General features: G+C 39.3%; 1 protein-coding gene across 1 annotated transcript; it reads left to right on the forward strand.

Annotated features, from left to right (window-relative positions):
• The first annotated feature begins 23,931 nt into the window (after nt 1-23,931).
• LOC134297349 (macrophage migration inhibitory factor-like) lies at nt 23,932-24,369 on the forward strand. Its single transcript, XM_062974576.1, has one exon. The coding sequence runs from the start codon at nt 23,968-23,970 to the stop codon at nt 24,244-24,246; it is 279 nt and encodes a 92-aa protein (XP_062830646.1). The 5' UTR covers nt 23,932-23,967; the 3' UTR covers nt 24,247-24,369.
• Nucleotides 24,370-24,752: the final 383 nt, after the last annotated feature.

Genomic DNA, 24,752 nt, shown 5'->3' on the forward strand with positions numbered 1-24,752 from the left:
CACCTTGCAGGGGGCTGTAAATTACCAACACATAGAAGTTTTGAATTCTCTTGAATGTGTTAATTTTATGGACATTTCCCTGCACTTAAATTGTATACCAGAGTATTGAAGTAATTTGCTAACATACTTGCACAACCATTTGCCACAATTTTTTTTTTTTACAAATTCTGGAGAATGGGTGAGGTGACAGAAGACAAGCAAGCATTGTCCCGCTCTTCAAAAAAGGCAAAACATTCAGTCTGACCTCAGTACTGGGGGGTGAAGGAAGTACAATCTATTTGCAAGTATTTTCAGTACAATACAGTTGTTAGTATGAATCAGCATAGGTTTGTCAAGAACAAATACTGTCAAATTAAAAATACATATTTTTTAATCAGGTCACTAATTTAGTAGATGATAGGAATGCTGTGGATATCATTTATCTTGATGTCAACTGCACATTTAATAAGGTAAAGGTAAAGGTTTTCCCTGACATTAAGTCCAGTCATGTCTGACTCTGGGGGTTGGTGCTCATCTCCATTTCTAAGCCGAAGAGCCAGCATTGTCCATAGACACCTCCGAGGTCATGTGGCCAGCATGACTGCATGGAGCGCTGTTACCTTCCCGCCGGAGTGGTATCTATTGATCTACTCACATTGGCATGTTTTCGAACTGCTAGGTTGGCAGGAGCTGGAGCTAACAGCGGCCGCTCACGCTGCTCCCAGGGTTTGAACCTGGGACTTTTTGGTCTCCAGCTCATGCTTTAACGCACTTCACCACCGGGCTCACATTTAATAAAGCCCCCGTGATATTTTGATTAACAAACTGGCTGTGCTACATTTTTAAAAATTCTCTTATTCCACAAATGCAAATAAGCTTCTAGTTTTTTGTGAGATTGCACAGTAGGTATCTCCTTTGTTAATATGCATTAGCACAGAGCTGCATTTTCTATTTCACTAGTCATAGTTTTTGAAAGACCATTGACATCAAAGGCTCAGTGATAGACACAGCCTTTTTCATTCTGTAGAATTTATTATGGGTTTGCATTACATGCAGACAGTTAATTTTTTGTTAATGTTGTAACATGATTAATGTTGTAAGACTCTTGCACTTGTGTTTATATATGCATGCCTTCAAGTCACCTTGATGTATGACTTGTGAAGGCCTCTTGAATTTATAAAATACTGTTAGGCAAGAAAATCTCAGATGGTTTGCCATTGCCTTCCTCAAAATATGGAACGACACCTGTATCCACAGGATTGGTATCTGTCGTTTTATTTATTCATGTCTTAAAATGTTTCTAGGTCCTCCAGCAGGTTTTTCTGATATAGTTCTACAGAGTCATGCTGGAGGACCTAGAATGGAGATTTCACCCAGGTAGTCCCTCTGGTCATGGAACTCTAGGAGGTGTAGACCAAATAGGTTTTATCATTAGCTTTTTATCATAAAATATTTTGAGAATATTTAGAAGTGTCCACCTTTGATCTCATCTTGGGAAAAACATAGGGCATAAATCCAAGAAATAAATAAATAGTTTACAGTTGGTTTTTCTGTGCAATAATAACAAGAGTTCATTGAAGTGTCACTACTGTTGCCTCTAGCACTGTCCACACTGCAGAATTATAGCAGCCAGACACCACTTTAACTGCCATGGCTCCATCCTATGGATTCCTTGGATTTTTAGTTCATGGTGGCAGCAGAACTCTATGTCAGAAAATGGGTAAAAGTAATGTAATGTTTGCAAGCTACTGTGGAAGGTGATGCCAAGGAACGCTATAGGGTTCTCAAACATCCTGGGGTAGGGGTGGGAAATGTATTGCTTGTGTGCCAAAAGAAGTTTGTACTGTGTGCATGTTTTGCCCACCCCATCCCTGAAACTCTGTCCAAAAGCTCTGAGATCTTATCTTTTAAAAATTTCATGATTTCTACTCCCAAATAACCCATAATGTCACCAAATTGCTGCAAAATACAGCAATTCTGCTCATCTTCTGTGAGTCAAAAACATTACAAAAATCACCTCAAAATCAGTCCACTACTGGCTTAAAATGGAAGTGGAATTGTGGTGAGAATATAACTTCTGGTTGTGGTGGGAGCAAGAATGCAACTTATGAGGGGTTGTGGGGAAAATCTATGATGGACTGCACCTCTGTCATAGGGTTTTCCCTATGCAAAAGTTTTCTGGGGTTTTCCCTATAAAACCGCACCTCTGTCATAGGGAAAAACCTAGAAGATCTTTCTACCAGGGACCTAACAGATCTAAATACAGACTGCTGCTACATTATCGTCACCCATCCATATTTATGGTTAGTTTACACACTTCCAGTAGGTAACTAGATAAAAACTATTTTATATTCTGATAAGCTCTGATAAAATCAATCTACAAGAAAAGAGATGGTACAGTCACCTTCTTTGGAGGTTTTTAAACAAAGGGAGGATGACCATCTGTTGGGTGTGCTTTGATTTTATGTTCCTGCATGACAGGGGGTTGAACTGGATGGCCCTTATGGTATCTTCCATTTCTATGATTATATAAATAGAATTGGCATTTTTAACAATTCAGATAATTACAGTGATGTGGTAAAGGGTATCTCACATGTACTCATTCTTTGGTTCTCTATGCCCCCATTCCACACAAAACTGCAAAAAAATTATGAAATTGTTCCTGTCCCCTTGGTTATCAACAACAACAACAACAATTTTATTGAGTTGCTGTGAGTTTTCTGGGCTGTATGGCCATGTTCCAGAAGTATTCTCTCCTGATGTTTCACCCACATCTATGGCAGGCATCCTCAGAAGTTGTGAGGTTTGTTAGAAACTAGGCAAGTGGGGTTTATATATCTGTGGTATGTCCAGGGTGGGAGATAAAACTCTTGTCTGTTTGAGGCAGAAGTCAATGTTTCAATTGATCACCTTGATTAGCACTGAATAGCCTTGCAACTTCAAAGTTTGGCTGCTTCCTGCATGGGGGAATCCTTTGTTGGGAGGTGATTAGCTGGCCCTGATTGTTTGTCTGGAATTCCCCTGTTTTTGAGTGTTGTTCTTTATGTACTGTCCTGATTTGAGAGTTTTTAAATACTGGTAGCCAGATTTTGTTCATTTTCATGGTTTCCTCCTTTTTGTTGAAATTGTCCACATGCTTGTGGATTTCAGTGGCTTCTCTATGTAGTCTGACATGGTGGTTGTTAGAGAGGCCCAGCCTTTCTGTATTCTCCAATAATATGCTGTGTCCAGGTTGGTTCATCAAGGGCTCTGCTGTGCCTGACTTCTCTGGTTGAGTTAGCCTGCAGTGCCTTTCGTGTTCCTTGATTTGTGTTTGGGCAATGATGCATTTGGTGGTCCCTATGTAGACTTGTCCACAGCTGCATGGTATACGGTAGACTCCTGCAAAGGTGAGAGGATCCCTCTTGTCCTTTGCTGAAGGTAGTATTTGTTGGATTTTCTTAGTGGATTTGTAGATCGTTTGCAGGTTGTGTTTCTTCATCAGCTTCCCTATGCGGTCAGTGGTTCCCTTGCCGTATGCTAAGAACACTTTTCCTCTGGGTGGATCTTTGCCTTTACTCTCGTGGCTTGTCCTTGATCTTGCAGCTGTTTTGATATCTGTGATGTCTTTGACAACAATAATTTTATTTTTTACCTGCCTCTCTTTATCGCTCGAGGCAAGTTGCAACATTACTAAAATGCATAATCAAAACACATAATCATTTAAAAACACTCCATAGAATACACATATTAGAACTTATTTCCATAAAATACATATTAACATACACAAAACAAAAGTTAGACATAGAGTGCTCATGGATAAGCACTCTCATTTCTCTAGCTATACCTACATCCATATCATGTTCTGAAGCCAACTGTTGGTTCTTCTTCCACACAATAAAAATGATGAATTATGAAGACTAAAGAACAATGATCTTGTTTTAACATTAAGACTAGGTGCTCCTCCTGTATTAAGATGGGTGTTTTAAATCAGGCATAAGCAGATTAACTCTGAGGAAGACAATATGCTCCAGTGAGTCTGGATTTCAGCATGAATTCACTTGTGTGATGAGTCTATGTTTCTTCTTGATTTATACTTTGAAACAGTTCAAGGCTGGGAGGACATCCAAGCTATTAACTGCCAGAGGATTGTAGGCCAAATGACTTCTTCAGGTTTCCATTAAGGACATGTTTGGAATGAGCAATTTGTTTTGGATTCAGTAAATTTTGTAGCCATGTCCCATTTCGCTGCTATTGCAATTCAGTCAGCCACAGCTAATGGCTTCCTTATGCTCTTGTTCTAGAAAATCTAAAAGTGCTTATAGCAGACTTTAAAGATAGCCTATAGGCCTCTCTAGATGGTCAATTTATAATTCAAGAAGCTGCTGTTCATTCATTGCTTACAGTCCAGATGTGTTGCCTTCAGCAAATGCTTCTCTTTCAGGGACAATAACATTATGTCAGGCAAATGGATACTGCAATATATTGTGCTAGGAAATTGTGATTTTGGGCCCTGGCAGTGATGCTAGATCAGAAGATTTTGAACAGAGTCTCCATCCTTCTGGATTGCATTACAATCTAGGACAGTGTTTCCAAACTTTAGTCCTCTGAGTATTTTGGACATCAGCTTCCAAAATTCATGATAGTTGATCAAGCTGGCTGGGGCTTATAGGAACTGAAGTTCCAAAACCTGGAGGACCAAAATTGGGAACAAGTGATGCAGGGCATTATAATAAAAACTAGCCCTGTAGGAAACATCCTATGGACTAGGTTTCCAGACTGGATATGAGAGAGTGTTCCTGCAAATTCAATACTTAGCAGATGTTGGAATAGGATGAGGTACTTTGAAGCTCTGGCAAGCAGGATGAAAATACCTGTCCACCAAACCCCAACTTTCAGTGACAACCATCCTCATAGGAAAATGAGCAATCAAGAGCAATTTCCTAATTTTTCAGACAGAATCACATTCTTACTTTACATTGTTGTGAAATGTTGAGAAGCACCATGAATGAGTTCATGATTTAGTAAATCTCACTTGAAAAAGCAAGGCCTATTATCCACAAGAGCAGAAGCAAAACAGTGTATACTGTCCTGCATTTCCTCGACCCCACAATAGCACTAGAGGGTGTGGCATCTGGTAAAAAACTCAGCATAATAAAATGGTCATTTTTTTATCCTGAAACAAGATAAAAGAGAAAATGGAAATCAAATTTCTGTACAATTTCACAACAGCTGCAAATATGTCTGCGATGTAGGAACAATATTTTCCAAACTGAATTATACTAAGTGCCACATTAGGAATCCAGTGTCTTCCAGATATTTTGTAGTACAAATTGTGTAACCTCATACTTGAGCATGCTGAGTTTGAAGAAAGCAAGTCAAGATAGCTAAAGTGCACCATGATGCCTACCTCTGCTATGATGGCTATGGAGCAATCTCATGAACATTTACTAAGAGTGTATTCTTTTGAACATGGTGTGACTCATTCTTATGTAAACATGCCTATGGGTAGAATTAATGCAGTTTGACACCACTTTAACTGCCATGGCTCATTGCTGTGAAACCATAAGAGTTATAGATGGGTCAGAGAGTGCTTTGATACTGGCATAATGCCGCTTGGAGATGGATTAAAGCGATTGGTTTTATTATGCAGTGTCTACACAAACACTACAGGAACCAGTTCTAGAGTGGGGCAATGCCCATAGTATCCACTGATTGTGAATCAGTACCGAACCCAGGAATGCTTCCCCCCACTTAACAAATATATAGAGATGAGTTGATGTGCTTTGCCATGTCCATTGGGAATCGGTGCTGAACCATGACACAGCACAAGAAATAAGAAGGAGTGAGAGTCCTCATGGGTTTCCTCCCCATGGGAGTGAATTTTAAAAGGGCTCTGCCAAAGAATGCTGGTACTCACCGAACTACAGCTCCCATGATTCTATAGCATTGAGCCCATGGCAGTTAAGGTAGTATCACACTGTATTAATTTACAGTGAGTGTAGATATACCCTCTATGAGGCCCCTTCCACACAGCTGAATAAAATCCCACATTTTCTGCTTTGAACTGGGATATATGGCAGTGGGGACTCAGATAACCCAGTTCATAGTAGATATTGTGGGATTTTCTGCCTTGGTATTCTGGATTATATGGCTGTGTGGAAAGGCTCTGATTCTAAACAAAGAAAGAGTGAGAAAGCTCAACAGGCCAATTCATCCCGAAGACAGAACAACCCACCCAATGTTAAAACTTGCTTTAAAAAGGCAAGAATCCTCCTTTTCCAGTAGGGAACAAAAGAAGACAGTTTCTTCCATTGTTTTTCCTCTTTTCCCCACTCCCCCTATGTAATGTGGCTCTTAGAAAAAATGCAGAAGTACTGGCAAAATTGCACAAAATCAACAGAAAAATACCTGCCATTTTGTATCAACTCATGGAGAGGGGAAAAAACCCCCATAACTTATGTTGTTTGCCATGCAGGAAGGATTAAACAAATTGGGATTCACATCTCTATTCTCAAAGTGTCTATTCTCAAAATGTCAGGTGCCCCTAGGAAGCCCATAAAATTTGTTCTGACCTTGTTTAAAGCCACAGGGCTTCTAAACAAATATTGTTGAAACTTAAAATTAAATTTCCAATGAAGGATTTGTATAAAGTTCATAACTGTCTTTCCTCATTTGGATATGTAAATGATTTTGAGCCAAACCCCTTAATAATACCACCAAATCTTTAATAAAATAATGTGACCTGTTAAATGTTGTGGTCCTCTGGCCCTTAAGGGTTTATGATGAGTCTTTTCAATGCTTTAAGGTTGTTGTTAAAACAGGCACAATTATTAATCCTGGTAATTAGAAATGCCATCTGTGAATTAATGGGAGCGCTTAGCAATCAGTGACCTTTAGTGATAAGCTAAACAGAGCAAAATAAGATCAACCTGTTTGCAAAACAAACAAAAAGGAATCTTAGGGGTCATTCTACATGCCGTGTGCCTGAACAAATTTAGCAGGGAGAAAATTGAAATAATGTTTCAAGTGAATAAAGCATATACAGGTTTTTGCCTCAATATAGGATTGCAAACAATGTTAGAATATTGGGAGCAGTGGGGAGCAATACAATCTGATTCATCTCTCCCCCATGCTCCTTTCATTTAAAGCTGCAATATTGTGGTTTTAAAAGCATAAGTAAATGCACACTCTGATATGGTGACTAAAACTGAGAGAAGGTCAGGGAAGCATGGGGAATTTTTTGACTTTATCACATAAGGTAGGCAAAGGTGGCACAGCGGGTAAAACTGCTGGCTGAGCTGCTGAACTTGCTGACCAAAAGGTCGGTAGTTTGAATCCGGGGAGTGGAGTGAGCTCCCGCTGTTAGCCCCAGCTTCTGTCAACCTAGCAGTTGGAAAAAATGCAAATGTGAGTAGATCAGTAGGTACCGCCATGGCGGGAAGGTAAACGGTGCTCCATGCAGTCATGACCTAGGAGGTGTCTATGGACAACGCTGGCTCTTCGACTTAGAAATGGAGATGAGCACCACCTATCAAGAGCCAGAAGGGGAAGCCTTTACATTATCTGTGTTTCTAGGCATTGCAGTCATGCTGGCTACATGACCTTGGAGATGTCTATGGACAACGCTGGCTCTTCGACTTAGAAATGGAGATGAGCACCATCCCCCAGAGTCGGACAGAACTAGACTTAATATCAGGGGAAAACGTTTACCTTTACCTAAGGCAAACTGGTATTGCTGCTGGACCATGGAAACAGAAAACCATAAATACTAGCGAACCATACATCTGCCAGAAGTTACCATTGAGTCTTGCTGGAGGACCTAAAATATTCCTAGGAATCAGAAGGAACCTATAGTTACTTGGAGAAACTAGGAAATTCATAGAAGACATATTATGTCTGATGCTGGAGGTGAAACCACATGTACTTAAAGTAGCACTTTATTTCAAAGCATTACAAGTCCTGAAGTTCAGAAAAAAATAGCCTGATAAGTAGCAGGATGATTGGCCCATATGGATTTCTGCCTAGATCTGTTTAAGCCTCTTTCAAAATATTAGCTTTGCTAGCATTTCTTCAGAGTAGAAAATTGGGTAACTGGCAGATCCCTGGGCTGTCTTACAATCTGATTAATTTTGCTGGGCAGAGCATTTCAACCCTCTGGGATTGCCCAACCAGGACTTGTTTTCTTCAATATTCCTAACACAGAGATGTTCTGTATGCACAAAAGGCCTAGGCTTGATCAGGAGACTTTGGATTGATTTAAAGGTGGTACTTTCCTTATAACAACAGCTGCAAAACACTCCCTGTTATGACCAGCAAGGTTCTTCTGGTGCCGATAATTCACCAGCTAGCCTACTGCTGAATAAGCAGATATTACACTTGACCATACCATAGTATATCAGTGTTGAATTACTACTGGAAAATCCAGCCATTGTTTTCTTCTCTTTCCCCCTGGGATGCTTGAAACACACAGTGAAAGCTATTCAAGAATAAAGTCTAACTAATTCCGGTCTCCTGGGCTACAAAAAGTAGAGAGAGAAATAACCTTTTGACAGGCAGAATTCTCTGTCCTCACTTATATACTGAAATGGGCAAGAACTTCCATCTTGCAGGACCTACAAAACCACACTTGAATGGAATTTCTCTTTCTCTGTACACATGGGAGAAACAAAGTGAGCTGAGAATCCAAAATAAAATAAAACCTGCCACTTCTCTCTGAATTCCTAGTTGCCTGGAATTTATGGCCTTGTAGCACAGAGATATTTTCTTCCTCCATGATTGAAGATGAGTTCAAGTAGCCCAGGAAGAAGTTAGTCCTTCCCCTGGATTACCAACTCACTGCATTGCCAGATCAGAAAAGAGCTAAGCAATCTCCTTTAGTTATCTGAGAAACTAATAGAAACAAATATTCTTTTCAGCCCTATTCTACACTGGTATCATTGGATGAATAATCATATATAGAGATATGAAAAAAAAAATGTTGCCAGTATCTCATTTGAAAAGCTTGAGGATATGCTGTAGAATTAATGCAATTTGACAACACTTTAACTACTATGGCTCAATGCTATAGAATCCTGGCGTAGAGACTTCAGCTAGGACCCATATAAGGAGATATGTGCCCTGCAAGGTTCTGCTTATCCAGATCAGTCCAGATTGGGAACAAGCGCTCCATGTTGAAGGCAAAGCTATAGAGGTTTATTACAATTTGGCCAAATAGGATACAAGTACATACTTTTCAAAAGGTACAAGCACGAATTTACAGAAAAATATTTAACATTTTATACCTTGAAGTGACTGGCTTGGCCTTGAAGGAACTGGGGGCGGTGATGACCGATAGGGAGCTCTGGCATGGACTGGTCCATGAGATCATGAAGAGTCAGAAACGACTATGTGACTGAGCAGCAGCATACCTTTCTGACAGCTATTCTGACTTCCTACTCCCTCCACTGATTGACTGAAAAGAGAGGCAGGCTAGAATCCGTGCCAGGATTGCCTGGGGATTCCTGACATCACAACCTGATTCCTGTGATGGAAAGGAAGACAGCTGGTGGTTGGTCAGTTGAAAAACCAGTCTGTTACAGAAATGCCTCCTAGGAGAGTGCGAACCTGGAGGAAGTGGCGAGGTTGATATGCTGAGTTAGAAAGTTAATGAATCCATGTTTGCTGAGACCTCTCTTTCATGGTATTAACATACTTTCAGCCTCAAGTTAAATGGACAAACATCCTGAAATCATATTGATGACAAAAAGAATAATCTGTCTACACACACACACACAAAGGTTTGATATTTTTCTGGATTTAGAAATAGCTGGAGGGACCCTGGCATGATCTCTTTTTCCAAGGAATTATGCAAACTGGGGACATGGAGAGGTAGCTGCTTTCTAGATACATTTTGATACATTTGATACAGTTTATACATTTAAGAATTGACATAATGCATAAATGAAGCAAATTACACATAATTCCTCAAGGTGATAAACTTATTAAAAGGTTGGATCTGATGGAGTTTGTAGGGTAGGCATGTGCGATCCATAAAAAATGGTTCTAAATCCCTTTGAAAAATAGGGGGCGCTGGCACTTCATTTCTAAAGTATTTCCGAATTGTGGGTGCTGAAAATGTTGAAATTTTACAAAACTTATGAATCTTCGTAAGTACTTTATTAATGGTGAACATGATTGTTCAATAGGGAAAACATCACTGTCAGTGAGGAAATTCCAGGGGTTTCTCTCTCCCTCATTTTTAAAGCAAACATGATAACATTTGCTGCACTGGTACAACACATTGACCACTCTTTGTCCACCAAATTTCAAAACATTTAGATGATTCACTGTTTTTTTAATGATTTTTAAAAAATAAAAATAAAAGAATTACCTCCTGGAATTTTCTTGAGAATGACATAAGGTAATAGGGGATCATTCCCCCCAATTTTCAGACATATTCATAAATCTTCCATTATATATATATATTCGCCCCAGATTTCCTACTAATTCTTCCTCTTACTTCTGTAGTTCAATGCATATGAGCATCTCTTATGTAGTATTATTATACACTGAGACTCAGATATTGTGTAATATATCGACCCGGGGGGGGGGGGGAGGAGAAAGAAAAGAAAAAAAAGAAAAAAAGAAAAGAAAAGCGGGGAGCAAAAAGAAAAAAAAAGTGAAAAGAAGAAGAAAAAAGAAAAGGAAGGGAAGGCAGGGGAATTGGGGGGGGGGGTGATTTAAAAAGGCCTCCAGTCCATTCCGCAGGAAACAATGATTTCCTTAATTCCTTCCTATTTTGATATTTGCTCGCTCTTTATCACTCCCCTTTATCACTTCCCCATTACTATTTTTAGCGTTGTCAGAGAAGTGTGCACTTAAATCTTGAATTGAACAATCCCATGTCAAGATGTAATGTTGGCCTGGCTCCTGAGACATAGGGCCCAAGCCCAAAATCAAAATATAACAGAGTATATATATATATACTAAAAGTGCGGGGGCTTGGCTTGTTTCTTAAAGTTGATATTTTGTTATGAGAACAATACAAAACAAAAATGATTCTTAACCTGGGAGTTTTACAAAGTCTTTCTTTCTCTACCAAGGAATGCTGGTGCCTCACCAAATTGCAACTCCCAGGATTGCATATCATTGAGCCACTGAAAATTCAAGCACTTCGATACTATGCTTAATTCGTTAATATTAATATTCTTCAGAATACTTGTACTTTATTGATAAAATAATCTTTTAAAAGATTTACATTCAACAATATATTAAACATTCAGAAAGATTTCTTATTTTGATAATACAGTATAATGTACCAATCGGCATCTGATATAAAAACAGCTTTGAGGATATTTTGTGAATATGGAATAGTCCTTATATTATGGATGCTGTAAGACTTAGAACAAGATGTGGACAAACACACAGTTCTTTCCCTGAAAAACAATTCAATCTCAACACTTGAAAAAGCTTGAAATGCTCTTTTGAGAATGCAGTCTGGAAGCTGAAAAGGTCCTACTGGTTCCCACAAACAGTCCAGTCCTATGATCTTGACTGCTCAGTAGGGAGGTGTTCTTTGAAGTTTAAGGTAGTCAAAGGATAAAAATTCTCCTCAAGCAGAAAATTACACCGGGGCTAAAGTCTCACACCACCACAGCCATAGCAGTTAAAGTGGTGTCAAATTGCAATAATTCTACTGTGTAGATGTACCCTTAGTTTACGAAAGCTCATGCTATCAACTTCATTATCCCAGTTAGTCTCTAGGGTATTACATGATCCCTTTGCAGACTTATTATTATTCTTTCTAGCTTGATTGGCTTTAGGACCCATTTATTTGTTTCTTGAGGCTGTCCTTGATATCTGCTGAACTCTCCTCCAGCATCACATTTCAAAAGCAAATAAACCTAAACCTCAAGCATACAAATGCAAACCAATTACTATCTCTACAATCTGAGAGATTCAGCCCAGAAGAGTTTTACCACTTCATGCTGCAAGCCAAGCCATGCTATCACCTGGATTCATCATGTCCCAGAAAACAAAACAGAACAGTCCCTCTGTTTTTATCCTTTCTTTATGGCTATTTCTTTTTGCATTTACATAATGTAGTAAGCCTATCAGCAGATATGTTGGAAATCCCACCCAATTTGCAGTGAAAATAGGAGTGGATCAGAAAGAAGGAGAATGACACAGGGCAAGTGTGGTTTTATTTGAAATCACCTTCTCTATGCCACAAGGAAAGTAGACAATTATAAAGCTTATGTAAAGCTGTGCAAAAGAAATCAACTCAACAGAGAAAAATTAAAAAGTAAAAGCATGGCTACCTTTCAGAAAACGACAACAACACCCCAGATAAATGTCTCTGGATGACATTAACACTAACTAGCTGCACTAATATGCATGGAACGAGGAGACATTTTCCCCTGTATATCTGTGAAGGGCCATGTGATATACTGAATTCTCTAGCACACAAACATTTGACCCAATATTACTAACAGATGGCAGTCTTCCTTTTCCCATGCTTTAAGCATCAAAAGTATACAAGTGAATATCTGAATTCCTCTGTGGTGAACAACCGTAGTTTCAACAGGGATGATAACTGGAAGATGTTCTTCTCAACAGATGCTTAGTGTCTTCCATTAAGCTGAGGAGTAATATTGATACAGAGTTTTTAAAGTTCAAAGCACACCAGGGAAATGCTAGGACTTAAAGTAAAAAGGAGAATACTGAAAGTAAACCTGCACCTGGTTATGCATTTAAATTTCAGGCAGAAAGTTTAGAGTGGTATGCAAAACATGGAGCCCACCAGCTGACAGAGATGGAAGCTAGATATTGGAGTACTGCATGGGCCCCCAATGAAACTGCCAATCCTTAAAGGGGCCTCAAATGTGATGCCTCAGGTGACTGCTTCAACCTTCCTTATGAGAAGGAAAGCAGTCAAGCACTGAAAAGCCAACATTCATAGGTGAAGGCTATGTTTCATCCGATGTGCCAGATTTTTAATTGCCATAATTCCTCCTTAACAAGTGTAACAAAACTGATCTAGATTTATAGAAGTTTAAATTTAATGCAAACAATAATTACTTTAAACATGGGCACATATGGCATGTGGATCTCCTTTAACCCATGAGGTTGTTTTCTGCTCTCCACTGCCATTTGCCATCACCAACATCAAAACATTTATTACTGATATCAGCTGTACTCTCACTACCACCAGCAAAATACTTGAGGACAGCAGGCCTTGAGAACATCTCATGAGCAAAGCTTTGAGCTGGTTTCATCTTAGATCTTTCCAGGTGAAACAAGGAAGAGAGCTCCTTTCACTTTAATGTTTGTGCTAGTAATTATTTACCTTCAAATTGTGACACAAAATTGAGTCTGTCAGATTTTCCTTGGCAAGATGTGGCCAGAAAGGGTTTATTTGGCTCCTCTGAGGCTGAGAGGATGGGACTTGGTCCATTGGGTTTCAAGGCTAAGTAGAGATTTGTACCCTGGTCACTACAGCTGTAGATCAACACTTTTTTGTGTAGAAAGAAAGTTAGTCTCAGCAGGTGTTGGTTACACTGCAATTCCCTCACCTTAATGTCATTTCTTATTGTTTCAGTTCCAGTACAGATTGATGATGAAGGCCATGATGACAATGATGATAACAATTACTTCTACTTGAGGTTTTTTTTTTCCAAAATATACTTCTGGCCTTTTTTGTGCAGAAAGTGTCATTTTCTGAGCAGGAAACTTAATAAATGTGTGAAGGGTTTTTTTTTTTTCAGCTACAGCATATTCTATGCAAGAAGCAGCATTTTGGTCCAGAAAGTAACAGTTCTACATACAAATATTATTTTCTATCAAGAAAATACAGTTTCCTGCACAAGAAAGGCTGTTTTCTGTGCAAAAAGGGTTAGAAGAATATTTTGCACAGAATAAGTCCTAGACTGCAAATAGTCTTCAAAAGATGTACAGTTTTTAAAAGCTTTATTGCAGTGAGAAGAAAATTGCTTCCTCTGAGAAGAATGAATTATATCCCTTATTGTAATTAATTAACAGGAGTCCGACCATGATTTTTGATCAAGTCTATTTCAAACTTATCTCATAATGATATTCCCATTAATTTCAATGGTAAGATGGCCAACAGCCTAAGGTTTCATGCCAGTAGTGTTTTCCATTTTTTCACTTTTTCTTCTTTTTAAGGTAAATTTTATATTTTCATCTTGTTCCCTTAGGTATTTTGGAGCCAAGTCATGACTGTGTAATTCTGGTAAAAATTCCTCTGGCATTAGTCAGGCCAAGCTACCTAATTATTTCTGTGATGTGTTTTCTGATTCTTCTCCAACTCATGACCATGCTTCAAATAATGTGATGCACAGAACTCAGCACTATGCATGCAAATTACATCCGGAGTACATTTACATGAATTTATTTAGCACTGTTTAAAATATTATTCAGTACTAGCCAACATCTTTGTCTAGTATGAAAATTATATTGGAAAGTGATGAATAGGCACATAACACAGAACCATGCTCTTAGACAGTAGTACACGTCTTACAGATTAGTATAGTTGTAAATATTAACTTGTTTTGTCCTTACATGCTGAGCTAACATTTTCACCTGACTTTGAGGTAATAAGGATTTTTCTTCTGATTCAGATACTAATGCCTGAGCTCCAGTGTTGGCCCAAATTAAACTATAGCTATTAAATCAATATAACTTAAATGTGTTGACTTATCAATGTATAGCAATAAACTTACTGAGGTGGAGGCCAACAATAGAGTTTAAACCAAAAGTAAGTATCTTGTGGCCATCCAGGTTCTGCTGGACTACAGTCTCCACAATCTATTCCATTGTTTATGTTAGCCAGAGCTGTTGGGCCTTTGGGTTCAACAAAATCCAGAGAGCTGTACCATGTCCACATTTAGGTTAATATGAACATTAGTGTTGCATTCCCACAGTTGTTCAAGTCTGAAGTTAAGGAAATTACTGCCTTGTATTTTTTTAAAAAAAGAAGCACTAGAAGAACTGCTGATGAGAAGAATTGCTTGTGTATGTGAGCTTCACTAAAATGAAAAGATTTTTTTTTGTTTTATAATGTTTTATTAGTTTTTTTAAAAAGAAAAAAATCACTAGCAAAGAAGAAGAAAAATTAAAAGGAAAAAAAACACCCCAAGTTTGTTATACATTGAAAGAGGGGGAACATTGGTTTGTATAAGAAAGTGGGAAAGAGAGGAAAAGAGAAAAAAAGTGGAAAAAAGTTGACTTCCATCTTGGTTTTGCTGGTTCTTAAGTTCATTTGTAATTACTGTCTTACAATAATAGTACTGCTTCCCCTTCGTCTTCTTCTTTCCTTGGAGTTGAATAAGTTCAGCAGATGAGGTCTAATTTCATCTGTTTCAAATAGTCTTTTACTAGGTCCCAGTTAGTTTCCTTCTTAGGTAGACCCTGATTCAGAGATAACCAGTAAGTCAACCTGAAAACGTTTTTTTTTTTTTAAAGCGGTATAAAGTATAAAACCCAGAGTTGTTTCCCTACTCCAGTGATATACAAACCACTCGCCCTGTGCATCTTATTTTTCAAGTAAAATGTTGGCCTTCGTAGTTGCACTGCTGAAGTTTGGAGAGAAGAGGGATCTGATAAAACAGGTGGAAGCACACATGTCCCCTGAAATAAAGCATGAGAGTCCAACCAGATTCTTTAGGCCAGTTATAAGAAATGGTTCTTGGGACCTCAAAGTGTGGCCCATGAAGCTCTCAAAGTCTCCCAGATCCCAAAATTCTTCACACTATCACAATTGAGAAAGAAAGTCACAAAAATGTACAGCCCTGCTCCAGAATTGCATAGGATGGATCCATGGTCATTAAAATAATATCAAACTGTTGAATTGTGTAGTGTGAATGAAACTTTGGTTAGCTACTGATTAGATCAGAGATTAAGTTTCCTCTCTGGAGAAAGGTCTGGTGGTCAAGCTGGTGGGCTGGATGGGAAATCTCCACTGAATGTAAAGCCCATGGACAAGAAGTTCCCCATGACTGCCCTAGAAAGTTGTAGGTCAACAGGACCAGTATATCAAAGTTTGGTCCAGAAGTAATTTCTTCTTAGTTCCTAATGACCATGAAGAATTAAAGTGTTGCCTTGAAAATCCATTGGCTCTGTTTCTCTTCACAACCACAAAGGTTGGTGTTTGTTTCCTTTCACTTTCCATAGTAATGGAGATGGTGCTGCATTGTGACATTGATGTGCCCAAGATTTTCTTCAACCAGAATCAGCTTTTGAATCATAGTTTAAAATCTGAAACCAAGTTCTGGATTTAGAAGCCTGGGAAGGGGAAATCAGCACAGCATACCCATGCTGGAATCCTATTGGCAGTTTCAAAGTGTTTTAAATATTTTTTTAAAGATATTTTAAAGATGTTTTTAAATGGTTAGATTTTAGCCTTTCTTGTAAGCCGCCCCGAGCCCTAGGGGAGTGGCGGCATATAAGTTTAAATAATAAATAATAAATAAATAAATAAAATAGGGTTGAGTCATTGAATGATGAGTCCACATTTATGTAAATCTCATTGATCCACTGGGTCTATTTTAGTTAGGAGTACCAATCGGATTCAAGTCCCAATTGCCTCACCACAGTAAAGCAGTTAGAAAGTGCATTAAAGTGAATGAGATGTTTGTGTCAAAGATGCAAATACCAATCAATATGAGCTGGAAAAAAATAGCTGTTGGTTACCAATTACAATGGTAGCAGTGCATGATTTCCATTTTAGCTATGAGCAAGGAAGGGCAGTTTCACATGTGTATTCCTAGGTGAGTAATGAATTGTGTATTCAAATGAGTGCTATGCTGTACCCATGTCTCAGTAGGACTAAATCCTAAACTATGTATTATATGAATGTAGTCACTATCAAATTGCCAACAGCCAGAACACATAAAGGTTACCCTCTTGGGCTACATTTTCCATAATCTCTCAGGCTAACCTACCAATGGGATTTGAGTTGTGACCTTTATGCAGCTGCCATTCAAAATAAGAGTAATTTGCCCACACCCTACCAACAACACCAATGGTAGAGTAGGTAGGAGAAGAGGATAAGGAGCTGAAATTTGGGGTTAGTCAAATAACAGGATAAAGATAAGCACAAATAGTATATATTGTTAACAGATTCAGGCTCACATTCCTTAACAGTAGTTGCTATCAAATATTTAAAACATTTTCAGTTCATGTATATACACAGTGATAATATTTTTAAAAGATGCACATTGAATGAATTATAGAAAAAACTAACTCAGCAATATGCTTCACCCTTTGAAGTGATTTTTTTAAGCTTAAAAAAAGAAGATTGTCCTCCTCTATTCTTTTTGAGGATGAAAGCTTTTTCACATAACCTGTCCTGTGGTAGGATAGTAGACACACTATTTAGTTCATGCCCTTTGTTCTCTGCTGCCTCTTGGCTTAACCAGTCGTACTCCTTGACATCAGATCTGAGGAAAGACGGATGAATATTAGAACTTAGAGTCACCCCATGAAGTTGCATTCAATATTCAAGATAGGAAGAAGAAAGTATTTCATCGGTGTCACAGATGAATGAGGGAATTAACTTAGCACATTTGATATAGGTGGCCACTGACCTCAATAGCTTTGAAAAGATAAATTCATGGTGGATGTGGCTATTGATGGCTCTAATTCACAATGCTTATGTGCTTCGTTCTCTAAGTTCCATCCCCTTTTTATAAACATTTGGTGGGTAAGGGAGAGAGCCTTTTTGGGGGCTGCTCCCAGACTTCGCAAATCTTGTCCTAGAGAGGTTAGCTCCATGATTCTATGATTCTATGATTCATTTTTGGCTCCTTCATAGAATCAGAGCTGGAAGAGACCTCATGCGCCATCCAATCCAACCCCCTGCCAAGGAGCAGGAAATCGCATTCAAAGCAACTCCGACAAATGGTCATCCAGCATCTGCTTAAAAGCCTCCAAAGGAGGAGCCTCCACCACACTCCAGAGCAGAGAGTTCCAGTGTTGAACAGCTCTCACAGTGAGAAAGTTCTTCCTAATGTTCAGGTGGAATCTCCTTTCCTGTAGTTTGAAGCCATTGTTCCACATCCTAGTCTTCAGGGCAGCAGAAAACAAGTTTGCTCCCTCCTCCCTATGACTTCCCCTCACATATTTATACATGGCTATCATGTCCTTTCTCAGCCTTCTCTTCTGCAGGCTAAACATGCCCAGCTCTTTCAGCCGCTCCTCATAAGGCTTGTTCTCCAGACCCTTAATCATTTTAGTTGCCTTTCTCTGGACACCTTCCAGCTTGTCAACATCTCCTTTCAGTTGTGGTGCCCAGAATTGGACACAGTATTCCAGGTGTGGTCTGACCCAGGCAGAATAGAGGGGTAGCATGACTTCCCTGGATCTAGACACTATACTTGTAACACCCCTAAGCAGCACGGACACTGGAAACCAACACGGAGGCCAATAATCAATCTAATATCTTTATTAATGCAATAAAAGAATAAAACAAAAGTATGCAGAGTATATAGTCAAGCAATTGTCCTTTTAGGAAAGATCAAAAATAGTCCAAATAAATGAAGTTATATGTCCAGTATTAGAGTCCAAAGTCTATAATCCAATAACGGAAACACACTCAAACTCTTTGAAAGTTTGAGTGGGGAAAGAGCAAGGATTCACAGGGAGATTCTTGAAGTAAAGTCCAGACAAGGATTCGAGGCTAGGCAAGGTAAATTCGTGGTGGATCTGAAACGCAGTCCAAACTTGATCAGGAGTGGAAACGCAACTCCCGGTCTACTTGTGAGTAAGCGCACCGGAGGGCCGCTTAGAAGCACGGAAGCAAGAGTTGATGTTCTTCTTTGAATAGTCACATTGACACTGCGATAGGGAAAGCTCAGTGCAGAACTTTTATGGAAGTTCAAGAGCTTCCCCCAACAGGTGTTTAACTCCCCAAATCTTCCCAGAGAATGAAGCTGTTTCAACATGCCTGCCTCCCCGAAACTTCCCAAGGGAAACGGTTTAATTACAATCATCTCTCTCCGCTAATCTCGTGCTTCGTCTTAGAAACTGCTTATGGGAGCGAGGTGTTTTGAGAAAGGCCTTCCTATCAAACACAACACTTTCCGGGGAACCAGGCTCTGTTTCAAGGACGTCCCTAATTGGCTTTGGCACGAAAATGTCAACAGGGGACATCTGGAATGGAACAGTATCTTGCTGAGATGGGAAAAAGCCCAAATCCTCTTCTGTTTGATCTATGATGGCTGCGGGGTCATGGGCCAAAGGTCCCTGAGACATCACAATACTCCTATTGATGCAGGCCAAAAATGGATCCCATTGACTTTTTTAGCTGCCACATCACATTGTTGGTTCGTTTAACTTGTTGTCCACAAGGACTCCAAGATCCTTTTCACACGTACTTCTTTCAAGCCAGGCATTCCCCATTCTGTATGTTTGATTTCATTTTTTCTGCCTAAGTGGAGTATCTTGCATTTGTCCCAGTGGATTCCATTTGCATGTCCCCTAGTTTCTGACTCTTTAATTTACCCCTCTCTTTTCCCCCAAGTCCTGTCCTGCTCATAATTGTAACTGGGAAGGTGTTAGAAAAAAGAACAGACAACCCTCAATTTACCTCTGAATGGTGGCAGTGATTGGTGGCAGAGCCTTTCTTTCCCCTACCTCTTTGGAGAGTAATTGGAAATGAAGATCAAAGGAGGATATGAGTTCAGATGACTTAATTAAAGGTGGGAGGAGACCTGAAGGTGCATCATTCTGGATCTTGACATTAACCATCATGGTAGATTACTCCCATGGCAACCCCGCCAACCAACCCAAAAAAAGTTCCCTCTCCTTGGCATAGCCGGGAAGAGCTACTTTCCTGAATGATAACTTGAGAATTCCCTAGTCACATCTTCACATTAGTAAAAGATGTTAAAGTGAGCTTTGACATTCCAAATCTATTTTTATTCTGCATTTCTGTCCAGGAGTACTCTTGTTACCCTCCCTAGTGTGTTGTTCTCAGATTCATCATGAAAGTAGAAAAGTACCTAGGACCAGAGCTACTGATGTAATGATGTTCCTTGAGGACAGATCTGAATGAGCACTTAATATAACTGCATTTCACATAAGTCACACAAGGCTTTTGAGGTGATTAGAGAAATGTCCCATCTCCATTCTCTGGCAGCATTTCAGCGCAGACATCAAAGCCCTCCAAATCTCTTGTCTATCACTTAGATATCAGCTACTGAAAAAAATGACATAAAAAGAATTAATAGTCAAGGAGAGAAGGCTATTAAAGATAAATGTCATTGAAGAAAAGTTGTATCAAGGATTTCAACATGTGGTTATCATTCAAGATTCTGAGAACATAAATATTAGGACTTCATGTTAGGTAAGGCCACATCATCCCAAAGCTATTTTCCAGAAGGATGAGACAATATCCTTCAGAGTAAAGGTGGACAGTATGTATTTTTTCTTTTCTTTTTTCTTCTTCAAAAAATGCTGTTTCATATATATAGCATTCTTAAATGAAAAAGCTAACATTTCAAAGAGAAACGTTCAAGGCAATTTGTCACTCTGCTGTCTTCGGCTTGACTGTACTAAAAGTTTTGTTTTAATGCAAGAAAGCATACATACAATTGAAGTGGTACAATCCATTTTCCTAACTCAAGATTTGAAATTTGATTTAAAATGTTCTCTAGACTCTGTAGGTTCTCTGGTGTGATGGTCAACTTACTCCAGTAGACGTTGACTATCCAATTATGCTGAAAGAACTAGTAATTCCCAGAAATGTTCTTTCGGATAAAATAATAGCGATTTCTTTATTTTTGGTTTTTCGCTTTAATCAGAGACCTGTGACCCTAACCTAAATAAATGTGAAGGGCTGACTATATGTGTATGTTGTAAATAATGGGGGGAAAACAACCAGGAGTATGTAATTTATTCTGATTATATGTACTGGGAAATTCAACTTCTTTTCAGATATCTATGTTCACAGCAAATACACATTTGAAGTTGCAGTATTCAAATATTTTACTACCTAACATGCAATTGCCGGTGTGGCGCAGGCTGGTAAACAGCTGCTTCAATAAATCACTCTGACCATGAGGTCATGAGTTCAAGGCCAGTCGTGGCAGGGTGAGCACCCGTCAATTAAAAATAAAATATAGCCCCTGCTCATTGCTGACCTAGTAACCCGAAAAATAGTTGCATCTATCAAGTAGGAAATAAGGTACCACTTATAAAAAGTGGGGAGGCAAGTTTAACTAATTTACAATGTTGGAATGAGGAAGTGAGGAAGTGCCATCAGAGTGGATGATGAAGCAGCTTCTCCCCCCTGTGGTCAGAATCGAACATCCCCTCAGGAGAAGGTTAAATTGCCTCTGCGTCTGTCTGTCTGTTGTCTCTGTCTCGTTTCGATGTGTTAATGGGCATTGAATGTTTGCCCTATATGTACATAATGTGATCCGCCCTGAGTCCCCTTCTGGGTGAGAAGGGTGGAATATAAATCCTGTAAATAAATAAATAAAGACAAGCAAGAACATCAAAATCTGTAAGTCAGATCTTATGAGGAATGACTTAGATAGCTGGATCTGTTTAGCTTGGAGAAAACTGAGAGGTGACATGACAGATATCTTTATATATCTGAAGCGATGTCAAACAGAAGATGAAGTGAACTTGTTTTCTGCTGCTCTTGAGGCTAGAACATGAACTAATGGATTCAAATTACAAGAAAAGAGAAGCCACTTAAACATTATGAAGAATTTATTTACAATGAACAGTGGAGTATACTGTCTCAGGTGAGGTGGGCTATCCATCTTTGGAGGTTTTTTTTTTTAGGAGTACTTGGTTGCATATTCCTGTATGGCATAGTGTTTCATGTAAATCTCTGTACAGAAAGTGCTCAATTTGCTTGGGTCTTTTTCACATTTTCAATATGAAGTTGGTATACTTGCTTTTCTTCTTGCTATTCTATACTTTTCTAATCAAAAATCTGACTTTTTATTATGTTGAACATAAGCCACTGATATTTTTATTTTGATGTAAGTAGTATGCCAGTCTGTCACGCTCACTTCAAACGATCAGCATGAACGCAGATCAAAGGCAGCTGCTATCAAAACCAATCTTTATTGAAGAATACACGACTTGGGAAAAGTCGAGAATGACATAATGTTTACATACAATCAATTTTATTACCTTTGCTACTACGTCACATCACACGTAAATATCATCACCAAAACCCCACCCCCTGTATCACATTTCTACCATTTTCACACAAACTACTCATTATAATTGTTTACATTTTCACTCCACAAGTTCCCATGCTGTGCTGCCAGGTGTTTTCGTGAGCCGTCAAGGAGTGCTCTTTGTTATGGCTCCAATTTCCAGAGCTTGCAGACTCAGCTCTGGGAATTGGCCCCATGACACCAGTCTAGGAATCTGGGCTATATCCCTTTCCTTCAACGTATTTTCTGGGGATTGAACAAGAAGGATTGTTACAAAAGAATAAGCAACTGTGTTCTTTGTCACAGGTATTTAATACTAACAATTTCCTGTTAGCCTATGGTCAATGACGTTTTACATTTCTGCAGCTATTTTCTATAGATTCACTGTTTACGCTTCAAGATTCCATCTTATTTGCCATTTGTATCTAAAGTAAGAGTTTCAATGTAACTGTAATAGGATTTGTCTCCTTGAATGTAAATGCATTATTGATCCTTCTAACTCAATGGGGTTGATCTGTATGCGGACTTTCTGCTTGTTTCCATTTTATGTACAAATGGGTGTTTCTTTTGTTTTTGTTTAGTAATTGGTCATTTTTATGTTTTACATCTTTGTATGTTGCAGGAGTTAGACCCTACTTCTGCTTGGCAGTATTACTACATCTTTCACAATTGTTGTTATGTACCTTCAAATTGTTTCCAGCGTATGAAAGCTGTAAAGAAAAGTGATCATGAGGGTTTCTGAAGATAAGAGAATGTGATTTTTCTATGTTCACTCAAGGGGTTTACATGGTCAAGGAGGGATTCAAACACTGTTTTACTAAGGTTAAAGAACCTGGACTCATTATGCTGTTTGACAGTCTTTGGTGAGTATGGCAGGGCTCTTTCTTTCTTTCTTTCTTTCTTTCTGTTTGCATTAATCAAACTTTGCCCCACTTTCTTGCTGGTCATGTGGGCACCCCATTCTTGTCATCAACAAAGGTGGTTGTGATGGTCAGGAGCTTGGATAGAATTTTGTGGCTGCCTGGGAGTGGTGGTGGTGACATAGGTGAGGTGATGGTTTCAGCGGGCCAGAACTGGTGATGTCTTGGCTCATCTGGACTGTCTGTATTCCAAAAAGCTACCACAGCTGATTCAGCTGGGTGCTTTGGACTTGTCCAGAGGTTAACTCAAAGTAGATTCACCCTAACAAGGAATACACACACACACACACACACACACACACACACACACACACAAAAGAACAAATTTCTGAAGACATGCCTCTCTGCCTCAGTTTTCTCTTTTCTTTCTGAAAATCAATGAAAACAAACTAATCTCTGATTTCTGGAACTCCTATCTATATCCTTCTCTAGCAGCAGTCAACTTTACCTTTTCCTGGCTGTGATTACTACTAGCTTCCATGGCCTTTCTTTCACCGGGCTCAACAGGGACAAGCCATCATTGTTGGATATAACTCTGGGCACATATACACTGGCCATATGATCCAGTTTGAAGCTTCAAACGGTAAAACACACATCGCCAAAGCATGCTGCAATGTGAATTAAGGCCAGAACAACACATGAAGCAAAGTCATGGGAAAGTCCACGTCAAGCCCCTTAATATGCATAAAAGAGTCCCAAATCTAAACAAGATCAAATGGCAAACTAGATTCCATAAAATGTGTCATGTTTTATAGACACCCACTCACACTGGAAAATATCTGAAAATACCCCAAGAGCATGACTGCTAGGCTTGATTGATCCACGAAAAATTTGATTCTAAACTCGTTTCAAAACTAGAGGGGGGCAGCTTGGAGTAGGCCTTGTTCTGGGCGGCCCCGATCTTCCCGATGCTGTGGAGGCTGCACAGGGCACACGGCTCCGCCGAGGAGCCCCCAAAGGACATCCGCTGCCCGGGAAGGACGTGCACCGCGATGTACTGGGCGGGCTTCCCGGTGGCCTTGGCCAGCTGCTCCGTGATCTCGGAGGTCAGGCTTTCCGGGATGGCTTCCAAGCTCCTCTGCAGCCTCCTCCAGGACAAGCTCCACGTCCCTCCCGACAGGGTCTACATCAACTATTATGACATGAATGCTGCCAACGTGGGATGGAATGGATCCACTTTTGCGTAACCAGAATGGAAGGCCTTCTATCGCCTTCCTCTTCCAGACTCCGAATTCGAGTCTTGCACCAATGAACGGCTTCCTCCTCTTCCTTTGTCATCACTTTTAGTGAAATAAAAAGCGTAGAAAGAACCACAAAAAAAAAAAAAAACTAGAGGGGGGCAGCGTTTCGTTTCTGAAGGTATTTCCGAATTTTGCCCCCCAAAAAATTCGAAATTAACGAAAATTCGTTATTTTCAAAATTAATTCGTTAATGGCGGACGCGCATGCGCAATTCCCAAAAACAGCACAGAGGGAGAGGACTTTACAGGACTCTCCCACCCTCATTTTTTGAGTGATCTTCTTCAAACTTGGTACAGTGGTAGAACACATTTAACACTGATAGCTCACCAAAATTTGGAACGTTTCCCTTATCCTCTGATTTTTGGAGAATTTTCATAGCTTTTATAATAAACCATTTTTTAATAATTGCAGAAATCTGTTCCTGGTTTGAAAGTCTTATTTCCTGTTAAATT

The sequence above is a fragment of the Anolis carolinensis genome, chromosome 3 (assembly GCF_035594765.1).
Source record: "Anolis carolinensis isolate JA03-04 chromosome 3, rAnoCar3.1.pri, whole genome shotgun sequence".
NCBI classification, from domain to species: Eukaryota; Metazoa; Chordata; class Lepidosauria; order Squamata; family Dactyloidae; genus Anolis; species Anolis carolinensis.